The sequence below is a fragment of the Hippocampus comes genome, unplaced genomic scaffold (genome assembly GCF_001891065.2).
Source record: "Hippocampus comes isolate QL1 unplaced genomic scaffold, H_comes_QL1_v1.1 scaffold29, whole genome shotgun sequence".
NCBI classification, from domain to species: Eukaryota; Metazoa; Chordata; class Actinopteri; order Syngnathiformes; family Syngnathidae; genus Hippocampus; species Hippocampus comes.
Window position 1 is genome coordinate 1,980,950 of NW_017805820.1, and position 19,500 is coordinate 2,000,449.

The following is a 19,500-nucleotide window of genomic DNA, read 5'->3' on the forward strand; positions in this document are numbered from 1 at the left end:
CAGTCTTGGAAAAAAAAGCTAGGAAAAAAGAAAACCTAAGTACAGTACATGGGATTGGATGTGTGAAGTCTGAAGACATATAAATATGTCTTTGAGAGTGAATGAGTTAATTTCCCAGCAACTGACACTCAAGGGGCAATCACAGAAAAGAAGAGTTACACTGTCTCGATTAACAGTGCAAAATGTGCATGTATCATCAAGCAAATCTTGAGATGGCTCGCCATGTTGTTGACAGAAAACGCCCGCGTGCAACGTCATTGGTGAGCGAGTCAATTAATGGAATGGGGGGGGGGGGGCCTCAGGGAGAGCTGCGCGCTTTACGAGGTGCTTTAAATGCATCACTCGGAGGCGTTCCCATTGAAGTCTTCGCTGCGTCGCCTGTCTGACGTCGATCAAGCCAATCCACTGTCCACCCTCCCACTCCTTTCGTTGACACCGCATCTTCCCAACGAGTACCGACTGGAGGGATGGAGAACTGCTACAAACTAGCACAGGACCATTGAAGAGCAGCGGAAGTGAAAAAGAAAGCCACAGAGTAGGTGAGTGTCAAGCGGAAACGTAACCATATGGGGGGTTTTCAGAGCGGCTGCTTCTAAAGACAGATACAGATACCCGAGCTAAACTTATCCAGCAACGTCTTCGATTGAACCGTTTGAGTGGTTTTGTCGACGCAGAGCTCTGTCACCTGTACCCGGCGGTTTCGTCGTCGTCCACACCTCTATTTGACTAGTTCATTGTACCTCCCTCAATGAGCATGCGCACACATCACCAGACCTCGCTGCAGGTTTCTCGCTAAATTGAATTAAGCTGTTAACTTGTTCAAACACAAGAGGAGGTAGACTCCCCAGCAACAGTCTATCTTACTCGAAGCCCTGCTTTTTTTCCCGGTATAGAGACATGTCTGGACCGAGCGTCACCATCCCGGACGACCGGGCGTTCGCCAGTTTCAAGTCGGAGTGTCTGAGTGAGGAAGGTTGGAGTGTGACCTACAACAAAGGGGGAATCGCTGTGTGGAGCCAGCTGCTGGAGGAGGGCAAATCTGTCCACAAAATTAAGGCGAGTACCTCAGACATACAAGAATAACGTGTACAAAATGCAATTATACTGCCAAGCATCATATGACACACGACTACAAACGTTCAGACGCCCCAACGCTTTTGGTGGAATATATCATTTTGCTCAGTGATGTTATGTAATTTACTACACTTTTTAGCTCACGGTTCTGTGAACATGCCCAGCTACACTCCCTGGCTTCACTCATTTATTTATGAATGACTCCCAACTATGTGCATGTGATACATTTACCTATTCGACCGTGAAGAGAAGTGAGCAGAGGATCAGATGGATTTTATTTATTTATTTATTTTACTCTCCCAATCCCAAGAGCCACATCAACTCTCAAGGCCATAGCAGGATACCAGTTTTCATTTCTCATCACACACTGTATCAGGGGCGTCAAAAAGGTTTTGTGAACAAATCCAGCACGTGAGGACATTTCGCAAGCAACTCACAACAGTGTTCATTTTCTACGGCGACAAGTTCAAAGTTCGGCTTGCAAAATTTTAAATGGACTAATTCAGATCATAGTTCATAATTGACTTTTTTTTCAAAGTTCATCGTTCCAAAAATGAAGTCGTTTGTAGTTCTTTTTGGTTTTGGTTTTTCTCTGTGGGGTGTTTCTGTGAGCTGTTACCCTCTGGCGTACTGGCATTTCCCCATTGTTTCCACCCATTTCATCCACGATACTATCCAGGTGGAATAAAGATGTACATCAAAGTGCTCTATTCAACATGCAGGCTAATTCTTCTTTTTTTTTTTTTTTAATCTCTTGGCTTGCTTCATTTTTGAATTACGTTCTTAAATAAAATTTAAAGTTCTGCTGTCTGGCAGAAGTTTACCAATTGTTACTACCGGCAGTAAAAAAGACTTAGTTTTTAATTTAACAATATATATCCCATTGTGGTTGTAGTTTGCGCTATAGTGTACATAAGACTCTCCAAGATTCCACAATGTATGCGTTTATTTCTTGTCCCTTTGCGCCACTGCACACAACCCTTCATATTGGTTACATCGTGTTTTGAATATTCATATGTCAATAAAAAATGACCAGCATTACAATTATGAAAGGATTTTTTTTATATGACTTGTATATAGATAGTTTTCGATCACATGACCAATATTTGTATGTCCATTATGTTGATAGCTGAGAAATGATGGGGAGGAGTCCATCCATTCTTTTACGATAGCAATACTGGTTTTCTTGTGAAAAATTGTGTATGCTTTTTTTTTTTTTTTTATTTTAATTTTTTATTTTTATGAAAGCCTTAAAATGTGAAATGGGCAACTGCTGTGGGCTGCTATGGTAGCCTAATGGCGCATCATGTTCATTTGAATTCTGAAAACATTTGATGGTTTCAGTTTGATTCAAGTTAAGCTCTGTATGGCATTTCTTGCGGTTGTATCCGGGTCAGGGTTGTGTGAGCGAGCCAATGGTTGTTTACTTTGTTAAATAAAGTTTGTGTGCACGCAGTGGTGTACGTCCGTGTGCTTTAGGGTGTTATCTTTGTGTACAAGGGCAGCAACAGCAGGCTTTTCCCAGCCCCCTCCCAGCGTTTGCAATGCAAGCGGCAATCAAGACTGCAGCGCATTTTCATTAACCAGCATGATTCCACCAGGTACATCCTGCTGCTACTCTAGGGCAGGTGTATCATGTTTACAGCAGCACTATCTTTGTGTGTGCACAGAGCAAGGTGCTATTTATTCATTTTTTAAAAAATATATTTTTTTCATACAGGACAGACCCAGCAAACAAAGAGAAGCAAAAAGTGCAAACACCCACACATAGGCGGTGCTTCTATCATGTGCTGGCGTGTTAATGTAAATGTGAGTGTAACGGCAGCTTGAATGTTTCATGGTCACTTTATCGGCTGTTTGCTTTTGCTCTCTGAACTCTCACACCACCCTGTTAACACAGTCACCGAATGTATGTTTACCTTACATTCATTTAACGCATCGTCATCACACTCCATCATCCTGGCCATCAATTTTAGGACACAACACCCAATACAAATAAGCCTCTTTAATCACAGAATTACTGCAAAATGGGTGCCTTGGCACCGTAACAGAAGATAATCATCTGCCGTTTGTGTTTTTTCCACACAAAACCCAGCAAAGCAGAAAAAACGGCATCCCACAATTAGATGATACTGTAGCTTCCAATGAGGGATCAGAGTCAAAGTTTGCTCGGGCTCTTGGACTACCTGCATAGATAGAAAATTGGCCGGTTGCCTCTGCGCCCCCACCCGCATCCCCATTTTGTGACAATGGCATTGATACACAACAGCAACACAACATAAAGGCAAAAAGTTCATTTCTACTGTAATGCCAGAAGGAGAAAGTCTTAGTTCTGTCTGTGTGAGGGCAGGTTCCAGCTCCCCGCGACCCTCACTGGAATAAGCGGTATAGAAAATAGATAGTTGGGTGAGCAGGCCTTGAAGAGCGACTGACAAACCTAAAAACACGTTGAACATTGGGTAACCATCTTCGGTTCATCTCTCTTGAAGTCACCATCTCCTTGTTTCGTCTGCTGAGCTAACTGAATTAAAATTTAAACAAATTAAGCTCATGTGTACTTGCTGCACTGTTTTTTTTTCCCCTCCACTCTGACTCGGATGTCTCTTTCAGCTCATTTTAACATTCTCCAAAGCTCCTCCTGCTTAATTTGGATCGCAAATACTAACATCCATTCTTTCCTCCGAGGTCTCCGAGTCGCTGTAGCTTGGTGAACCTGCACTCTTGCCACTCCTGTATTCAACCAATTAAATCGATTAATACAAAATAAGTCGCGCTGTGTTACAAAATAACTTCATGGATTGCAAATGATCACTCGAGATATCACCATTGTATGCCATGATTTCGATGTTCGAATGCCATCGCAATTGTGATGTTAAATTTGCCAGTCCATTGACTTGATTAAATCACTGGTTGCGCTGAATGACTCGCTGTAATGGATTGAATAAGATGATGTACTGCCGACCCTTTCTTGACATCATCATTGTAAGGCATCTGCAACAGGGCTGGCCAAGACAAATTTCCTCAGAACAATATCAATTCACTGGCGAATATATTCAGAATTTCAGTCTGTCTTTCGGGATCATATTTCATTTTAGTTGTGTTTTTGCTTTGGCCTTTCAAATATCTCTCCAAAATATTAGTGAAAGCATTATGATGCCATGTATTAGGAAGGGCAATACAGTGTGGTACCTTGGAACGGATTAGGGCAATGATATGGAAAACACGTCTCTACTTAAATATCCTAGTTAAAAAATTTCTTCCAGGACCAATTAGTTTCATAAGTAGAGGTACCACTCTAGTTCTAAACGTCCATGTCACGTCTGCTCCTGGGGCCTAATTCCGCTCCTCATGTGACACAAAACTATAAGCAGCCATATTCTGTATTTTTAAGTGAACTGACATGGTGGTGGGACGGGGGTGTCATCCTGCGAACTCCCCAGATGCAGAGAACTGGAGGTGGAGGGGGACGCTTGTCATAATGTGAGAAGTTTTGCCCTGTCTGCCCGGGTCGGGGTGGTCTCTGTGACTGCATCCTCTGTGATCCCGGACTGTGGCACATGGAGATGGATGGGGTGGATTTCTGTATGTTTATGAGGGGTGTTTTGTCCCCTCACTATTGATTGTTTTTTTTTTTTGTGTGTGTGTACAACACCTTTTGTGACACAATTTTAATGTCTGAAAAGTGCTGTATCAATAACGTCTGATTTGACTTGAATTTCAGCACCAACTGTTAAATCATATCCAGCCATTCCGAGTTGGGACTCGCAAAACATTATCAGGGCAAATCCTCATCATCCCGCCACCGTTTAGGAAATAAAAATGTTGGCACACTGCAATTTTTTTTTTAAACTAGTCTCTGGAGGTGTTAGAAAAGTCACAAATATAGCAACAAAGCCTCTAATTTGGCAACACTGAAGACACATGGTGTTGCTCTCGCTCACTTGTACTACCCACTCAGGTCTGCCCGATCGTATCGCTTTTAAGTGCCTGCAGTGCTTTGATTTGTGCAAAGTGGGATGCACACTGTATTTCAGTGGCTGATTAAGAATGTCAATTTTATTTCTCCCGTGACTATGAAAGAGAGCACATTTTTCTTCCATTGAGCCTCCAGGGAGAAAAAGAGCAGAGTGTTCTTCAAACCCCCCTGGGCTGACTTGTAATAAAGTGATACGGGAACAAAAAAGCACCTTTAATCCTTTTCTTTCTCGTTCATTCTGTCTCACTAGCGTTTCAATTACCTCCTGTTTAACCGTTAGTACTGCTTTCACGCTCCATATGCATCCTTTTCTGAAGTGTATCCATGCTTTTGTTTTGCTTTATTATTAACACTAAGTCCCTCCAGAATCGTTACTGTTGTAACAGCCCCAGTCTGCACTGACCTTGTTTCTAGTTACTACGTCTGTTCTAAATCCGACAGGTATAAGTTCCAGTGGTTTTTAGGCATAGCCACATCTAACAGGTTGAGAATACACAAGTATGGGTATAACGGTAAGCCAATATATAACGGTAAGTTCGGTATAATGTAATATAACTGCGCAAAGGGAAATGTTCTACTGTACTTATTTACCTAAAAGTGACTATCTGAAGCAACCTACCATAAGTTCTGGTTTTATGCCAGGCTATGTTAACCATTTTGGTAATGTCCACTTCAGTACTTGCTTCAGTATGTGATCACCGAGCACACACACGCACAACACAAGAATGACCTGATTGCAGTGGCGCATTTTCCAAAATAGATTGCATGATATTCAATGTTGCATGTCAATGAGTCAATGTGTTCCTTTGCCTGACATCGTCTTTCTCTCTCTTTCTGATATAGTGTCGGATGGTCAGTAAGGACGTGTCCGCTGAGACTATGTATGATGTGCTCCATGACATTGAATACAGAAAAAAATGGGACACAAATGTCATCGAGACCTTCGATATCGGAAAACTTACAGTCAATGCAGATGTTGGTTACTATTCATGTATGTTCCACAGACAATTTATACAAACGTGCGGTATAATGCATGCAAAGTCACGTCAATTTTAACTGCATTTATTTGCATGTTCTTCTTTGACTTTGACAATAGGGAAATGTCCAAATCCGCTCCGTAACAGAGATGTCGTCACGCTTCGCTCCTGGTTGCCAATGGGGAAAGACTACATCATCATGAACTACTCCGTTAAACATGCAGTAAGTTCCTGCACATATGTGGTCAGTTTTGTTCCTGCAACCCTTGTGTTCAAACGTACACGGAGATGCCAATGTGGCAAAGTGAAACAAATGGATGCACATTGGATGAGACGGAACAAGGTGGTCTAGTTCAGCAAGGTTCAAGGCATTGTACTGTATGGAAGCAAAAGCTAAAATATTTGAGAAAAAATTAAGTGTGACAATTTTTTAATGTTTTATGGTATATCTCCATCAGGTCAAGACTGTGTTATGCTTTTAGTTTTTTTTTTTCTTTTTTTCTCTTCACTTGAAAAATGCCTCTTGCCAAATTGGTCAGCACACGTTTTATTTTGTTTGAACAGTCAAAAGTAAAAAGCTCCAACTGTCCACTGTCAAAGTGTCCTCTGCAAAAGACACTGAAGCCCAAGTTGCCTACAGGTCGGCATTGCAAATGAGAAGCTTCTCAATTGCCTTACCTGGTTGGACAAACAATAAATAAAGACGCTAACGCTAACCCTTGTGTCCCAGAAAACTGGCCAATTTAACCTTATCCACTGCACATGCATTTTAAGCGAGTGCCATTAGAGGTTCCGTTGTGTTATGTTTTGTACCGTGAGATGCTGCATTTCATCGCCAGGCCACAGAGGTGAACGTTTCAATGAGCACATCACATTGCCCACCACAAATACCCCCACCTCCAAATACCCCCCACCACCTTTTACTCTTGCAGGCTTACTTTGGTTCCTGCTTGTGTCCAAGTCGATTATTTGCCTACATTGCCATTCAATCTTAGTCCCTAATGAAATGTTTACAGAAGGATAAGACCTCTCATGTGACTATTAGTTGTTGACTTCCTCCTCGCCTTCCGCATTCCTGCATGGAAAAACCCAAAGGACAGAGTGTGTGTTAGATCGTCCCTTAATGTTTCAGATTTACTGTTCATCTATTCAGTCTTCTGATTTGGGGAAATTTCTGATCCCCGCCCCCACCCCTCCAAAAAATATCTTATCTATCTATCTATTATGGTTGCATCTCCAGATATTCAAGGACAAATGATAAGCTTTTGTCACCTTGGGTCAGACTCACATTGCCAAGGCCCTAAAAAGGCAAACAGTTGCACATGATCTGGACTTCGAAGTTGCACTTGCATAGAAGGCAAAAAAGACAACCAAATCAAATGGCATAGACAGTGCTTGACACATTTATGGAACCACACAAAACTCTTTCACAAATAAAAGTCTGAGCTCTTGCTGTTATGCTATTTTGAATAGGAATGTTTTTCACATTGTTTCAATTTTATGAACTTTTTTAAAACAGAATTTCGAACTGGTTCCATGGGATTCAGTCAGAAAGTAATAGAGCATAATCAGTTAAAACTTTTTTTTTGTGCTTAGTAACAAAAGTAAACAACTAAAATCTTTTCATTAAAAAAAAGTTGCAGTGTCTGGTTCTCAAGCCCTATTTGTTGTCAAAAGAGCTACTACATTCTCGTGCAATGACCATGACAGAAAGGTGAAAATTTTGAATACTTGTCAATGCTGTAAAATTTCGGTCAGCTGTAACTTAAACCTTCTATTCGATAGTTACCTAACATGTTAAACACTTCACATTCTACCATAACATGAAAAGGGCAAACCAGAAGACTGAATCAACTTACTAAATTGACTAAATTAATACATGGTGTTCACCAGCCATTTACACAGCACACGAACTCATGTAGTCTGACAATGGTCGGATGAATGACTCATCATATGAATAAAACATTTTGTACGTGCTATACCGGCAAAACACTTATTGCTATGTTGAATTCCATATTTCTGATGCAAACTGAACATGAACAGTAATGCTACTGGCGAGGTGTGACTCACCAGCAAGTAGGAAACGCCACAAATGGGACACTGATGGTAAACCATCCACGTTGGTCAGCGGTTTTAGATGCATCCGTGCTTTCATATGACTAATATGAACGTCTTCATCTATGCAGAAGCTTGACAATAACACGTTTGCTTGAGTTAGGCGCAACATTGTTCATTGAATTATCGGTTGTGGTTATCAGATAAAAATGAATGTTTACTGATAATTATCTTGTGCCTAATGTACTTTGCTGTGCGTGGCCCTGTAAATGCAGGTAGGAATATAAACCGAAAGAACGCTGAACGTTCTTTCCTATGTTCCAGAACACTCGACAGAGAACTCTCGGCAGTGTAGACATCTTTGAAAACATTTGAATGAGAAATCACTGTGTTTGTGTTCTTTTTACAGAAATATCCTCCTAAAAAGGGCATGGTTAGAGCCGTGTCCATACAGACTGGCTACATGGTCCAGAGCCAGGGACCCAACCACTGTGTCCTCACATACATGGCACAGTTAGATCCACGAGGTAACTATTATTTCACACTTTGGACAAAAGGCAGACTCGCCAGTCACTCACATAGAGACCGACGACCATTCACACTCACACAGACAATTGAACGGACCCCACGCCGTCAGGCGAATGAACCATTACATCATCAGTGACCTGCATTGCTCACTCTGTCTTTCTCTTTCCAGGTTCATTACCCAAGTGGGTTGTCAAAAAGTTTTCCCACTTCCTTGCACCCGGCGTAAGTCATCGATAGTTCAACACAAATGCTGGAAAAATGTGTTTTATGGACTAGGACTGTCAGGCAGGTGTAGAAGAGATCGTCTCCTCTAAGGCCACCCCCATTTTTTAAAGCCTGTTCACTGAGCAAATAGTGCAACAGTGATGCTGTGTAAACTACTTGGCGACAGAATGGCATATATACGTGGCAGGTGGATTGCATCAACAAAGGGTGCAGGGCCAGCTCATTCTACATGCTGATGCTGTTGCGTTGCCTCTGTGCCAGACAACTACTGGCTGTAGCACTTTTAATATTCAAGTTCACTTGTATACATGCAATGCACGCCAATGCCGAGGTCATTTTATGGCATTATTCTCTGCATCTACCAAACAAAATCAAATCAACATACCCGTTGATCTTGTAGTTGTCCTACCACACTGTAAGCCCACAAAACGTGACCATTCCTACCAGCAAATAACATAACTATGTTCGGATTGATTAGGTTTGTTCAATATATGGTTTTATAAAGAAACACAATTAACTAGTGACTAAACAATTTCCTAGTTTTAATACTACATGTATATATTATAGTTATCATTCGTATTTGTTTTAATTCAAGATACTTTATAAACATCCACACCTGAACATGTTCATCCACAGCTGCTCCAGAATAGAGTCAACATAAACAGTGCATGTCGAGAGAAGTAGCTCTTTTGTAAAGTGTATATCATGCTGATAACTTAGACACAAACAAGCCTTCTTTATCATTAATTTCTGCAGTGTTAGTGTTTTGTTTGAGTCATTAAACAAATCAATGAATTCACGACATGTTTTTGAGTGGACTTGATCAGTTTGTGCTCATGCTCTAAAGTACAAGTACTACACTTTGTGATTGTGGGCAATTGAAAAGCCCATCATCAAATTAATTGGTCTTAACTTTGATTACTTTCTGTCTTTGTAGGCAATGAAGTCAATCAACAAAGCGTGTTTGAAGTATTCCGATTGGAAGCAGAGACATAACCCTGGATTCAAGCCTTGGCTCTACCCGGAACAGACTACACTACCAAGCATCCCTCTTTCTGAGCTCAGCATTCAGCATGCCGAGAGCTTGGAAAATATTGATGAAAGCTCCCTGGCTGAGACCCACGACAGAGATGACAGCTACTAATTCATGCAGATGCTAGTTAGACCTGGGCCATGTATTCATCCACACACGTACACACACCAGTGCAGGGATACTTGCATGCCAGATACACCATGACACATATATGTAGTTTCATTCATACACCAACACACTCCCAACTAGTATATCTATTCATGCTTACAACACGTCGTGTGACAGAATTCAGATGCAAATACTCATTTTCCAAATTCAGTTCCATATTTTCCTACATCATGCATGCATGCATATTGGCATATTACTGCACATCCACTTGCAATGGATTGCGTGTATTTTTTTACGACTTGGCAATATTGGTCAAATGTCTGTAAATGCAAATCGCATCTTAATGTTTTCAAATTAGATTGGAATGGAAAAGCATCTATCCACTCAAATTTACAGCATATTTATATAGTAGCCTCTGTTTCATTGAAACTGAAACGAAAACAGTATATTTCAAATAGCAGTTTGCAAAAATATAGTTCATACTTAGTACAATCTGCTTCCAATGTTGTCGTTCTGCGATTCGATTTAGTCGTTTTGTAAGCACACACGAAATATGCAGGTGTACAGGAGGCAGCTGAAGCTCACGACGAAACTCAAAGAACATCATTTCTATAATTGTGAAGACTCACTTCGATGGATTGTCCCAAATCTTAATCTAAACCTAACCAAAATTTCCAATCGATAAACTAGAAAAGCGGTGAGTAGTCTCTTGAACCGATGTGACAGCAATGCGCAAGTGCCTTATACCTGCAATTTTTCAAATGGCCAGTAGAGGGAGACCCAAAGTTCCAAAAGAGTAAATTTGAGATCTCAAAATGTCAACTTGAAGGTTCAAAATGATATTCGACAAAACACTGAGTGAGTAGCATTGTCTCTTTCCAGTGAATTGCCATCAGCTGTGTTCATGCTCAACCACATTCAATTTGTGAAGACAGCCCACAATGTCCTAACACGGTAGAAATGGCCTCACTATGGCGATTGGAAATCAAAGTCCTCACAAAGATAGAAAAGCATGTACTAATGCAGCTGTAACACATTTTCTTTCTCTTACTCTGCTCAAAAGCTGTATGAATGTATCTTTACAAATTTAATACAGAATCCTCCAGAGGTTTTCAAACTTCATCAGATTTGAGTCATTTTTTTGTGTGCGCACACATGTACGTGTGCGTCCATTGTTGCATGTCAAATACATTGTTTGAAAGTGTCCAGCACAGAGAACAAATCACTGAGTTTGATTGCATGAGTTTGCATGTGTAGTGGCGTAAATTCAAAATTAGGTGTCCCCCATCTGTTGGCACGGTGACCCAGATGTGACTCTTTGGTGGAGAGATGGCACATTCATGTTGCTGAGAAAGTGGTTTCTCATGTTAAAAATGCCTGTGGCTTAATTTTTTTTCACATCAATTTTTCCCTTATTTTTTTTTTCACATCGCCTGCATATGCACCGCCAAAAAAAAAGTATGAATGTGAGTACATCTCGACTGAAGTGTACTCTATGTGTGCCTGCAGCTGACGCTCTGCGCGGTGTGTGTAATCATCCATCCCCGGTATAATGAGACCCCCCATTCGGGCAAACAACACTGGCAAACGTGTTTCAGAAGAAAGGTGTGTGTGCGTCATACTGCCACCCCTGCAGTATTCCGGCCCACCAGGGCTGATGACTCATCACCACCCCACCCCCTCCTTTCCTTTATCTACCTTACTCTTCCTTAATATTCTTTTGCTTTCAACTTCCCTCCTATTTTACGTCTTTGGCTCTCCCCTTTTCCTCAATCTCGTCTATTTCCTTCCCCATTAATTCCCACTCTTTTCCAAATAGGTTCTGTCTCTAGTCCCCAACAAAGTTCCACTTGGTGCTTTCCCCCGATAGCTTTTGTTTCATCAAAACAAGTACTGCAGTAATTTCCAAAAGGGATATCACTTTATATTGTGTTGTTCTCGTTGTGGTTCATGTAAAAGTATTAGACCACAAAAATCATCCGTGGAGCGACAGTCCACCCATCAAGTGTAATATGAAATGAAGCACGTAAATTACGAGGTACAGGTATCTGCTTATTTCATAACCTGTGTCTGTGAGTGAGCCGCTCTGCACTTCAGCAGAACACAGTGGGTCAGGCTTGGTAAAAGTCTAGCCACTTTCAAGCTACTACACTGCGCGAAATACTATCAGGTGGAGGCCCATTGGTGCAGAAACACCCTCACTACCCACGGGTGCAACACTCATTCTATTATGCCAACAGGTAAGAGCTGCATTGACCTGCTGGGTGCACAGATTAGCGTTGGCTTCTGGTGAGTGGTGTACTGTATAACTGCTTTGTAAAGTTGTGAAGGCAGTGGAAGGCATTTGTGTTTGAAAATGTGTCCATGTGTCAGATACATACGCTATCGTGTATGAAGTGCTGCCTTTTCATGAATGAAGGCAGCACTTCATACACGATAGCATATGTATCTGACACATGGACATTTTCATTGAAAATGCTTTTATTGTCTTAATGGTTGCTCTATGATGGATATGCAATAGTTGTTCTAGATTTCTGTAATCGCCTCTTCAAAATGTTTTGTCTTTTATGTAAAGCATTTGTCGCGTCAACAGGAAAAACAAGCGAAGTCGTAACTCAAGTTTGAGTGGGTCGTTGTCATGGGTTTCCCACCAGGCACGTGATCCCCCTTTTGACAATCTGAGCTGCACTATACCACCTATAATAAGCAAAGTATTTGGCGGAAATTCAGTTCTCGAGTCGTTCAAAAATAAAACAAATGCAACATTATAGGTAGGCTATCCGATTTATTTTGAAATACTGCACCGGAACCTAAAGTCTACCTTAATTGTCTTTTGATCAGCGTGTGGTTGCGCACTGTTGCTGGTTTGTTACTCGTGAGAAAATGTTAACCGCTAGTTGACGTCGCTATTTTTGAGGATGTTTGGCTGATTTGACGTCAAGCCTGGGGTACAAGTTTACTTCACTCGGACGGTGACTAAAAAGGTAAGACGTTTAACGAATAACTTTTCTTCCACCCACCCATGAAAACCAACTTTACCACGGCGGCTGCTTGTAAAGTAACAGACATTGATGGTGAACGATAATAAAGCGCGGTGATTCACAGAGCAGAGTGATCGTCAGTGTTCGTGTGATGGTGGAAATACCGTCGTCAAATATCAATGACAGGAACACTGGAGCGGTCAGTTTGAACGGAAAGGTTGGTATAATACTCGCTTTTGTGGGTTGCTTGTGAACCGCTGAATGTTTTGTCAAGTGGCGAGCAAAGTGGACTTGTAACGAGCATCACGTTGATCTCCAGTGGAATTCATTCGGGTTAAGCCCCTTGCAACACAATTCAGCAACACTCATTTTCCTTCAAAGTCGCCGATTTCGTCCTTTGCTGTGCTACAGCACTGATTTGTGCTTTAATTATGTCGATCGCGTAAAAATGAGGTGGAGACAGACCTGTGATCAAGTGCAACTTGTTTGAAGAGTGTGTGACAGCTAGAGTTTCTGCGTATTTATTCCAAACTCACTCAGTAGTCAAAAGCTAAAAAAAAGACATACATTTCGTAAAACTCCTGTTTTACAGTTGGGGGTATTGATAGTTATTTAAGGGGGTCATCGTTCATATAAATAAGGAATTTAATCGGCTAATTTGTTAAAAAAAATATTACCTTAATTCTAATTGGTGTCAGTGAAAACTGCATGTTTGTGAAGGCATTTAGGTACCAAGAATGGTCTGGTATAAAAATGTTTCATTAAAACAAAAAGAAAAACAAAAAGCATTGAAAGAAAACAACAAACCAGCCACTTAATTGTTTTTTGAAAGTCCATATCTTTATATCAGGAAATTTTTTTTGGTTCCCCAACATGACTACACAGTGGTTGAGCATACAGGCAAAAGAGCCATTTGAGCATGTCTGTTTTTCCCTTTTCGTCTCCTCACTTTTTTCGCCCGTTAATTTCCATTACTCCTTTGAGCCACACTTACACTCACTGGATTACTCAGGATTGAGTGAAAACATTGAGAGCGGGGCTTTGTTACAGGAATTGAGGGGCAGGTCAAGCGGAATGAAAAAATCTGCAGGTTAAATTCAGAACGCTTGAAAAAATGTGGTACACGGAAGGATGTGACTTGTTGGTGTCAATATTTTCAAGAAAATATAGTGGGCATGATATGTGGCTCATGACAAAAGGACTGGAAACCTTTTTTCTGCTTGAATGTCATCCTAATGTGATGCACTAGTTGCATGCAAGCGTACGCAGACGACCAGTCAAAAGTTTGGGTACACTTTGTACTGCAGTTGAATGAGAAACTGTCCAAACTCTTGGCTGGCCATGTACCTATGGACATGTGCACCCATTACTAAGTGATAGCATAATTTTAGTTTGGATCAATGTGAAATGTTGAAGAGTAAGAAGCATGTGCCTTTTTCTCGCACACACAGTGGTGGCTTCACTAGAATAGGAGACATTGTTGGATGCATTTCTTGACCAGCAGCACTGAGTCATCACTGGGAAGTGGTTGAAAGTGGGCTAAAAGCAAGCAGCAAGGCCAGTGGTGAGTGGATTAGTCATTTTCAGTCAAAGTTGTCTTTTATATTTTATCTGGCCTGTTCTGAAATTTGAAACACTTTGATTGGAATCAGTTGGGATGACTAACCAGCTGTCGAGCTTCCTGCATAGAGCATCTCAAATAGCGCAATGAGCAAATGTCTTTTTCCTTTTACATTGCGTTTGTATAATAATGTACAGTATATTATTTCTTTTTTATTATCTCGTGTATTCTGTTTTTTCTATTATTAGCCGAGTATGTATCTCACATAAATAATGAGATAGAAGCAACCTTAAAATGTTGATGTGTATACAGTACGGTATAGGCATTGTCGACTGGTATTCCACTCTTTAAAATTCATTGATTGGTTAGGTGGTGTACCATTGTGTAGTTTGATGGGCTGTTGTTAGCCACTTCTTTTAATTTTGTAACAAGCAAGAACGGCAAGAGAGGAAATATACAAGGCATCGTGATAAATTTATGTGCTTTTAAGTTTTGGTGTTGTATGCCGGTTTATTTACTTAGGTTTGTGCCTCATGGGTTGCAGATTTGTATGATGCTGAATGCAGAATAGTAGATCAGAACAGTCATTGATCTCATTAACTGATAGTCTGCTCTCCTTCGCACATCAGTGACCCGCCATCCTGAGCATTAGTTTAATATGAAAACAATGAAGGCCACAATAGCTGCTGTATTATACCACCGCACGACTCAATTGTAGAATTCTGGAGTGGAGAGCCAATTATGATTATTATCCAAATGGTGATAAAAAGTTCTGAGCCTTCCATGGCCATGCCAGGACTGTTTGTAAACAATAGTGTTTAACCTGAGGTAAATTTTCTTAAAAAATGACTCATTAACCAAATTATTTCTTAACCTTGTCGTTCACCAAGGTTCCACCATATCACAACTGCTGAAAATACTGCCGCAAAATGTAATTTTTTTTCCTACAGCAACCTAACCCAAATCTGTACACAATTTTGAATATTCCGTAGTTCAGCACTAATGACACAAATGCAGTAATAAAGTCATGATTACAGTAAAAACGTGTATGAAAAATACATTTAGCTTAGTAGTATGAAGGATTTTGATTGATTAAAAAGCTAAATTTAACCACTGTGTAAATATTGTTAATATCGCTGAAAGTGTCAAATGTAACATTGTCATGTGTGTGTGTGTGTGTGTGTGTGTGTGTGTGTGTGCGTGTGTTTGTGTGTGTGTATACATCCTGGCTCAGCATATTTGTCAAAAAGGGGATATGAAACCTGAAGCACTGCCTGAAGCACCCCATCACCTATTCACACACATTATTAAGTGACCACTTGTTTAGAATGTGTGGCCAGAGGCGAACAGTGTTCGCTCACCATGTACGTGTGCGTGTGTGCGCACACTTGCCCATGCAACAGACTACTCCATTGTGAAGGCCGCACAAGAGACCCTGTTATTGGCTGCTTTGTGTCCGGGGGAGGGATGCAGTGGGAGGTGAATATGAAGACAATAGGAGAGAGTGGGGACACAAATTAATTGAAATGTGCAGAGAGTAAATGGAGAAAACTACAGGGGATTAGAAACACGGTGAGGTAAAAGACGTTGGAAAAAGGACGTCGGCACTTGCACAATTGACAAACCCCAATGTCAACATCAGCATTTTGAAGAAGTATGTTGACATTTTTTGATAAATGTTTGTTCGCGCAGTCAAGATCTGTGTCGGTTTGAGGTCTGATTCACAGCTTCGCAGTTTGGCCTAACTCGACACAGAAACAGGTGTCACCAAAAGTCTCGTATGATTTTCGGTGGCATACGTATCACAAGCACAGTGCTCGCCGGTTATCTTCTTCATTTACGTTCCATCATACGGATGGACATTTGCAACATGGTGAAAATAGTGGCTTACACGTCTGCCTCACGGTCGATTGGTTCGGAACTTAGCTCAGACCTTCTTGTGCGAAGTTTGCCGATTGCTTCTGCGCGTGCATTGATTTTCTTCAGGTACTCCGGCTTCCTATCACTCTCTGTGTTGATCACCCGCATGACGATTGCGAGCGAAAATAATGAACAGGTTTAACATGAACAGTTGCTGGCCTTGACCATTTTTCTCGGCAGTTGGCTGAGGAAAATTCACTTTGAACACAACCCACACCACTTCGGTTAGGATAATTTTACGAGTCATCCGATTCCCGGGCCTGTGCCAACTTTGATCAGAGGGGGCTGAAATTTAAATGGATTATCAGTACAACTGTACCTGGTGCAACAAATTTCAACGGCCAACAAAACATCTCACAACCGGGCTTCATGTAAAGTATATGTTTCCTTTGCATTTGCACACATTAAAAGAATGTGCCTGAATCATGCTTCACTCAGATCACTGTGCCCTTATATTCGAGCAGGCCTCAGGCCTTTCACTGACAATGCATTCCTTGCCTCCACATCACAACTCTTTATCAAACAGACAGCAAACCGAAGCTAATTGCGGTTGTGTAGGATTTCATTTTGTCTGCATGCGTGCATGTGGGATTTAATGAGTAACACACTAAATCATGCTACCAGGGAGTTCATTTTATTTTAACGGAAGGAAGTGCTTTTGGTTCAGAAGACTGTCCTGGTCTCGTTAGTACAAACAGGAAATTGCAGCTGTTAGCTCACCACTGTGTAGTATTTCTCCAATTGCAGGGGTACTTTTTACTTTGCCCTTTACCTCACCCATGTATGTTGCCATTGTCCAGGAAACATGATTTCAATGGCACACGAGCTTGTAATTAGGTGAAGAGTGTCACGGTCACGGTCATGGTCGTGGCAACCCCAAATCACCTGCTTTGGTGGTCAAAGTGTTGTTGGCTCGGTGTCTGCAACAATATATTTCTAGTTCCTTACATCAATGACATGCAAGGCATGTTTGTGAATGTCTAAACATTGGAGGTTTCATGATCAAATTGTATTGCAACACTGTTCTGGACGACAGAGAGGTGGGTGCAGATGCTACAATATGGGTGTGGTTTGATTGTGGTCAGCTGGACAAGCTGTGTGTGCTAATATTTGTGCTGTAATTATGTACTTCCTCTCCAAGACATCCGTTATGTTGTGTGACTGTGTGTCTTTGCAGGCTGCTCAATGGAGTAATCCTCAAATTATTTAGTTATAGCGTCATGATTTTAATTTGAATTCCGCCGAGAGGTCATCATATTGGAAACGGCATTTACCTTTGAAGTGCTGTCGTTTGTTAATATCCATTGAAATTGATCCGTGTTCTCTTCCACAGATTACATGGACCATGATCTGAGGTTTGAAAGACTGCATTGCCATGTCTCAGCCCGAGTCTGAAGTGACCGTTTGGGACTGGTTAAGTGGCCTTCGTCTCGAGCAGTATTCCAGAGCATTCCAGATTGCAGGCCTGTCATCCGTAGCAGAATGTCATAACCTCACACCAGATCAGCTGGAGCTCATAGGAATATCACTTCCGGGCCACCGGAGACGCATTCTGGCCAGCCTGAACAAAACTCGAGATCCCACCTCTCTGCAACTGGAAGCCCAGTCAGTCTTTGTACTGGCAGCGAGAGCAGAGCATGAGCAAGCTATGGAGGAGAATGAACCTTTGGCTGGGGGCGCAATATCAGTCATGCAGGAAAAACATTTTCTGAACGAAGCTGAGAAAGAAAATGCACGTACCCCTGAACCTGCACCCAGATTAAGAGAGAAACCAGTCCCAAGGGACAGACAAGCATCCAGAATGAAAGAGGAAACTGGAGACACAGAGGTGATGGTAACTCTTGAATATAATGAAGAGGAAGAGGATGTTGATGCAGAGAAACAGAGGCCAGTTCCAAAAGAGAGGACAAGGTTCAACTCCAGTGCTCCAGTGCTATTGGAGTCTCAAGCCAGCTCTCGAATTTTCCCATCTTGTGACACCTCTTTGCCACCGGTGCCCCCACGGAGCTCCTTGAACTGCCCGCCACAACGCTTCACAATGACCCTGACACCCTCACCGCCGGTACAAAGCCCAACCACGCCTCAACACACCAAGGCGCTCATCAAAGAGGCACCGGTACAGGTTCGATCTTTGTCCTACACCTCAACCCAGAACCCCACACAAGAAACTCTCCACCCATCTTGGGCCGCCACCTCCCGAACTGAGCCTCAGACATCTTGCATTCACCTACCGACTCGCCATTCAAGATCCGATAAAATGCCAGCTATATCGCCCATTGCCCTCACCGTCTCCCCCAGGCAAGAGAGAAATGCTCCACCTCTCCCTCCAAAAGCTGGGTCATCAGCACCAAGAGGGCCCCCAAAAATTCCAAGCAGGAATCCTGTACGTCCTTCCAGAATTGAAAGGTAAGGTTGCTACTCCTATAAGCAGACCTCTACTGCAGTGGTTTTCAAAGTTTTTCACCAAATACCACCTCAAAAAATACTTGGTCGCCACAATGACTGAAAGACAGTAGCGCGCATTTTTATTTATATATATATATTAGTGTGTGTGTGTGTGTGTGTGTGTGTGTGTGATATGTAAATGTATTTTTTTTTAGTTGACACGGCTGTATCATATTTATTTTGTAACGTGTTCTAACCTCATTGCTGTGCACAGCACTTTCATCTACGGGGTTATTTGACAAGTGCTTCATAATTGATGTTAGACTGCAGACAATATTGACAGTCCTATTTAAGTTTCGCTTTATATTATGATACAACATGCTCGCAAATGAGGTAATAACAAAATCAAAACTGCTTTGGAACATGGACCGGCATCAAAAGACAAGTGTTGTGATTTTGTTTTTCTTTTTTCGAAAAAAAGATTGCTTAACTCAACTAAAAAGGGTTGCAGACATTCTGTGCTGAATTCAACAAAATAAGGAAAAAAGGTTCAAGCCACTCTAATATTGTCCACAGTTTCAACATGAACACGCTGTACAAAACAAACAAACCCAAAAATGCACTTAACAAGTCAGCATTGGCAGCAAATCAATTTTGGTCGAAAAAAAAATGGGTAT

General features: G+C 41.5%; 2 protein-coding genes across 8 annotated transcripts in view; both read left to right on the plus strand.

The window, feature by feature from the left end:
• The first annotated feature begins 361 nt into the window (after window positions 1–361).
• Window positions 362–11,098, plus strand: stard10 (StAR related lipid transfer domain containing 10). The gene is made up of 7 exons (XM_019886058.1): window positions 362–539; window positions 894–1,056; window positions 5,894–6,041; window positions 6,147–6,250; window positions 8,492–8,609; window positions 8,780–8,832; window positions 9,773–11,098. The coding sequence occupies exons 2-7, from the start codon at window positions 898–900 to the stop codon at window positions 9,977–9,979; spliced, it is 789 nt and encodes a 262-aa protein (XP_019741617.1). The 5' UTR covers window positions 362–539; window positions 894–897; the 3' UTR covers window positions 9,980–11,098.
• Window positions 11,099–12,822: 1,724 nt separating this feature from the next.
• The window catches only part of arap1 (ArfGAP with RhoGAP domain, ankyrin repeat and PH domain 1), a 36,669-nt gene continuing 29,991 nt past the window's right edge, over window positions 12,823–19,500 (plus strand). For 6 of the 7 annotated variants that reach the window (XM_019885981.1, XM_019885987.1, XM_019885988.1 and 3 more), the window contains exons 1-2: window positions 12,823–12,960; window positions 17,772–18,844. In XM_019885981.1, coding sequence (XP_019741540.1) covers window positions 17,814–18,844 — 1,031 coding nt within the window. In that variant the 5' untranslated portion in view covers window positions 12,823–12,960; window positions 17,772–17,813. Of the gene's footprint in view, window positions 12,961–13,079; window positions 13,175–17,771; window positions 18,845–19,500 lie in introns of those variants that run through there. The other variant, XM_019885982.1, reaches the window with a different exon arrangement.

Coding starts and splice junctions, on each gene's coding strand:
- stard10 (XM_019886058.1), top strand. CDS start 898: ATGTCTGGACCGAGCGTCACCATCCCGGACGACCGGGCGTTCGCCAGT. Junction 6,042..6,146: donor AGATGTTGGTTACTATTCAT/GTATGTTCCACA, acceptor CTTTGACAATAG/GGAAATGTCCAAATCCGCTC. Junction 8,610..8,779: donor GGCACAGTTAGATCCACGAG/GTAACTATTATT, acceptor TTCTCTTTCCAG/GTTCATTACCCAAGTGGGTT.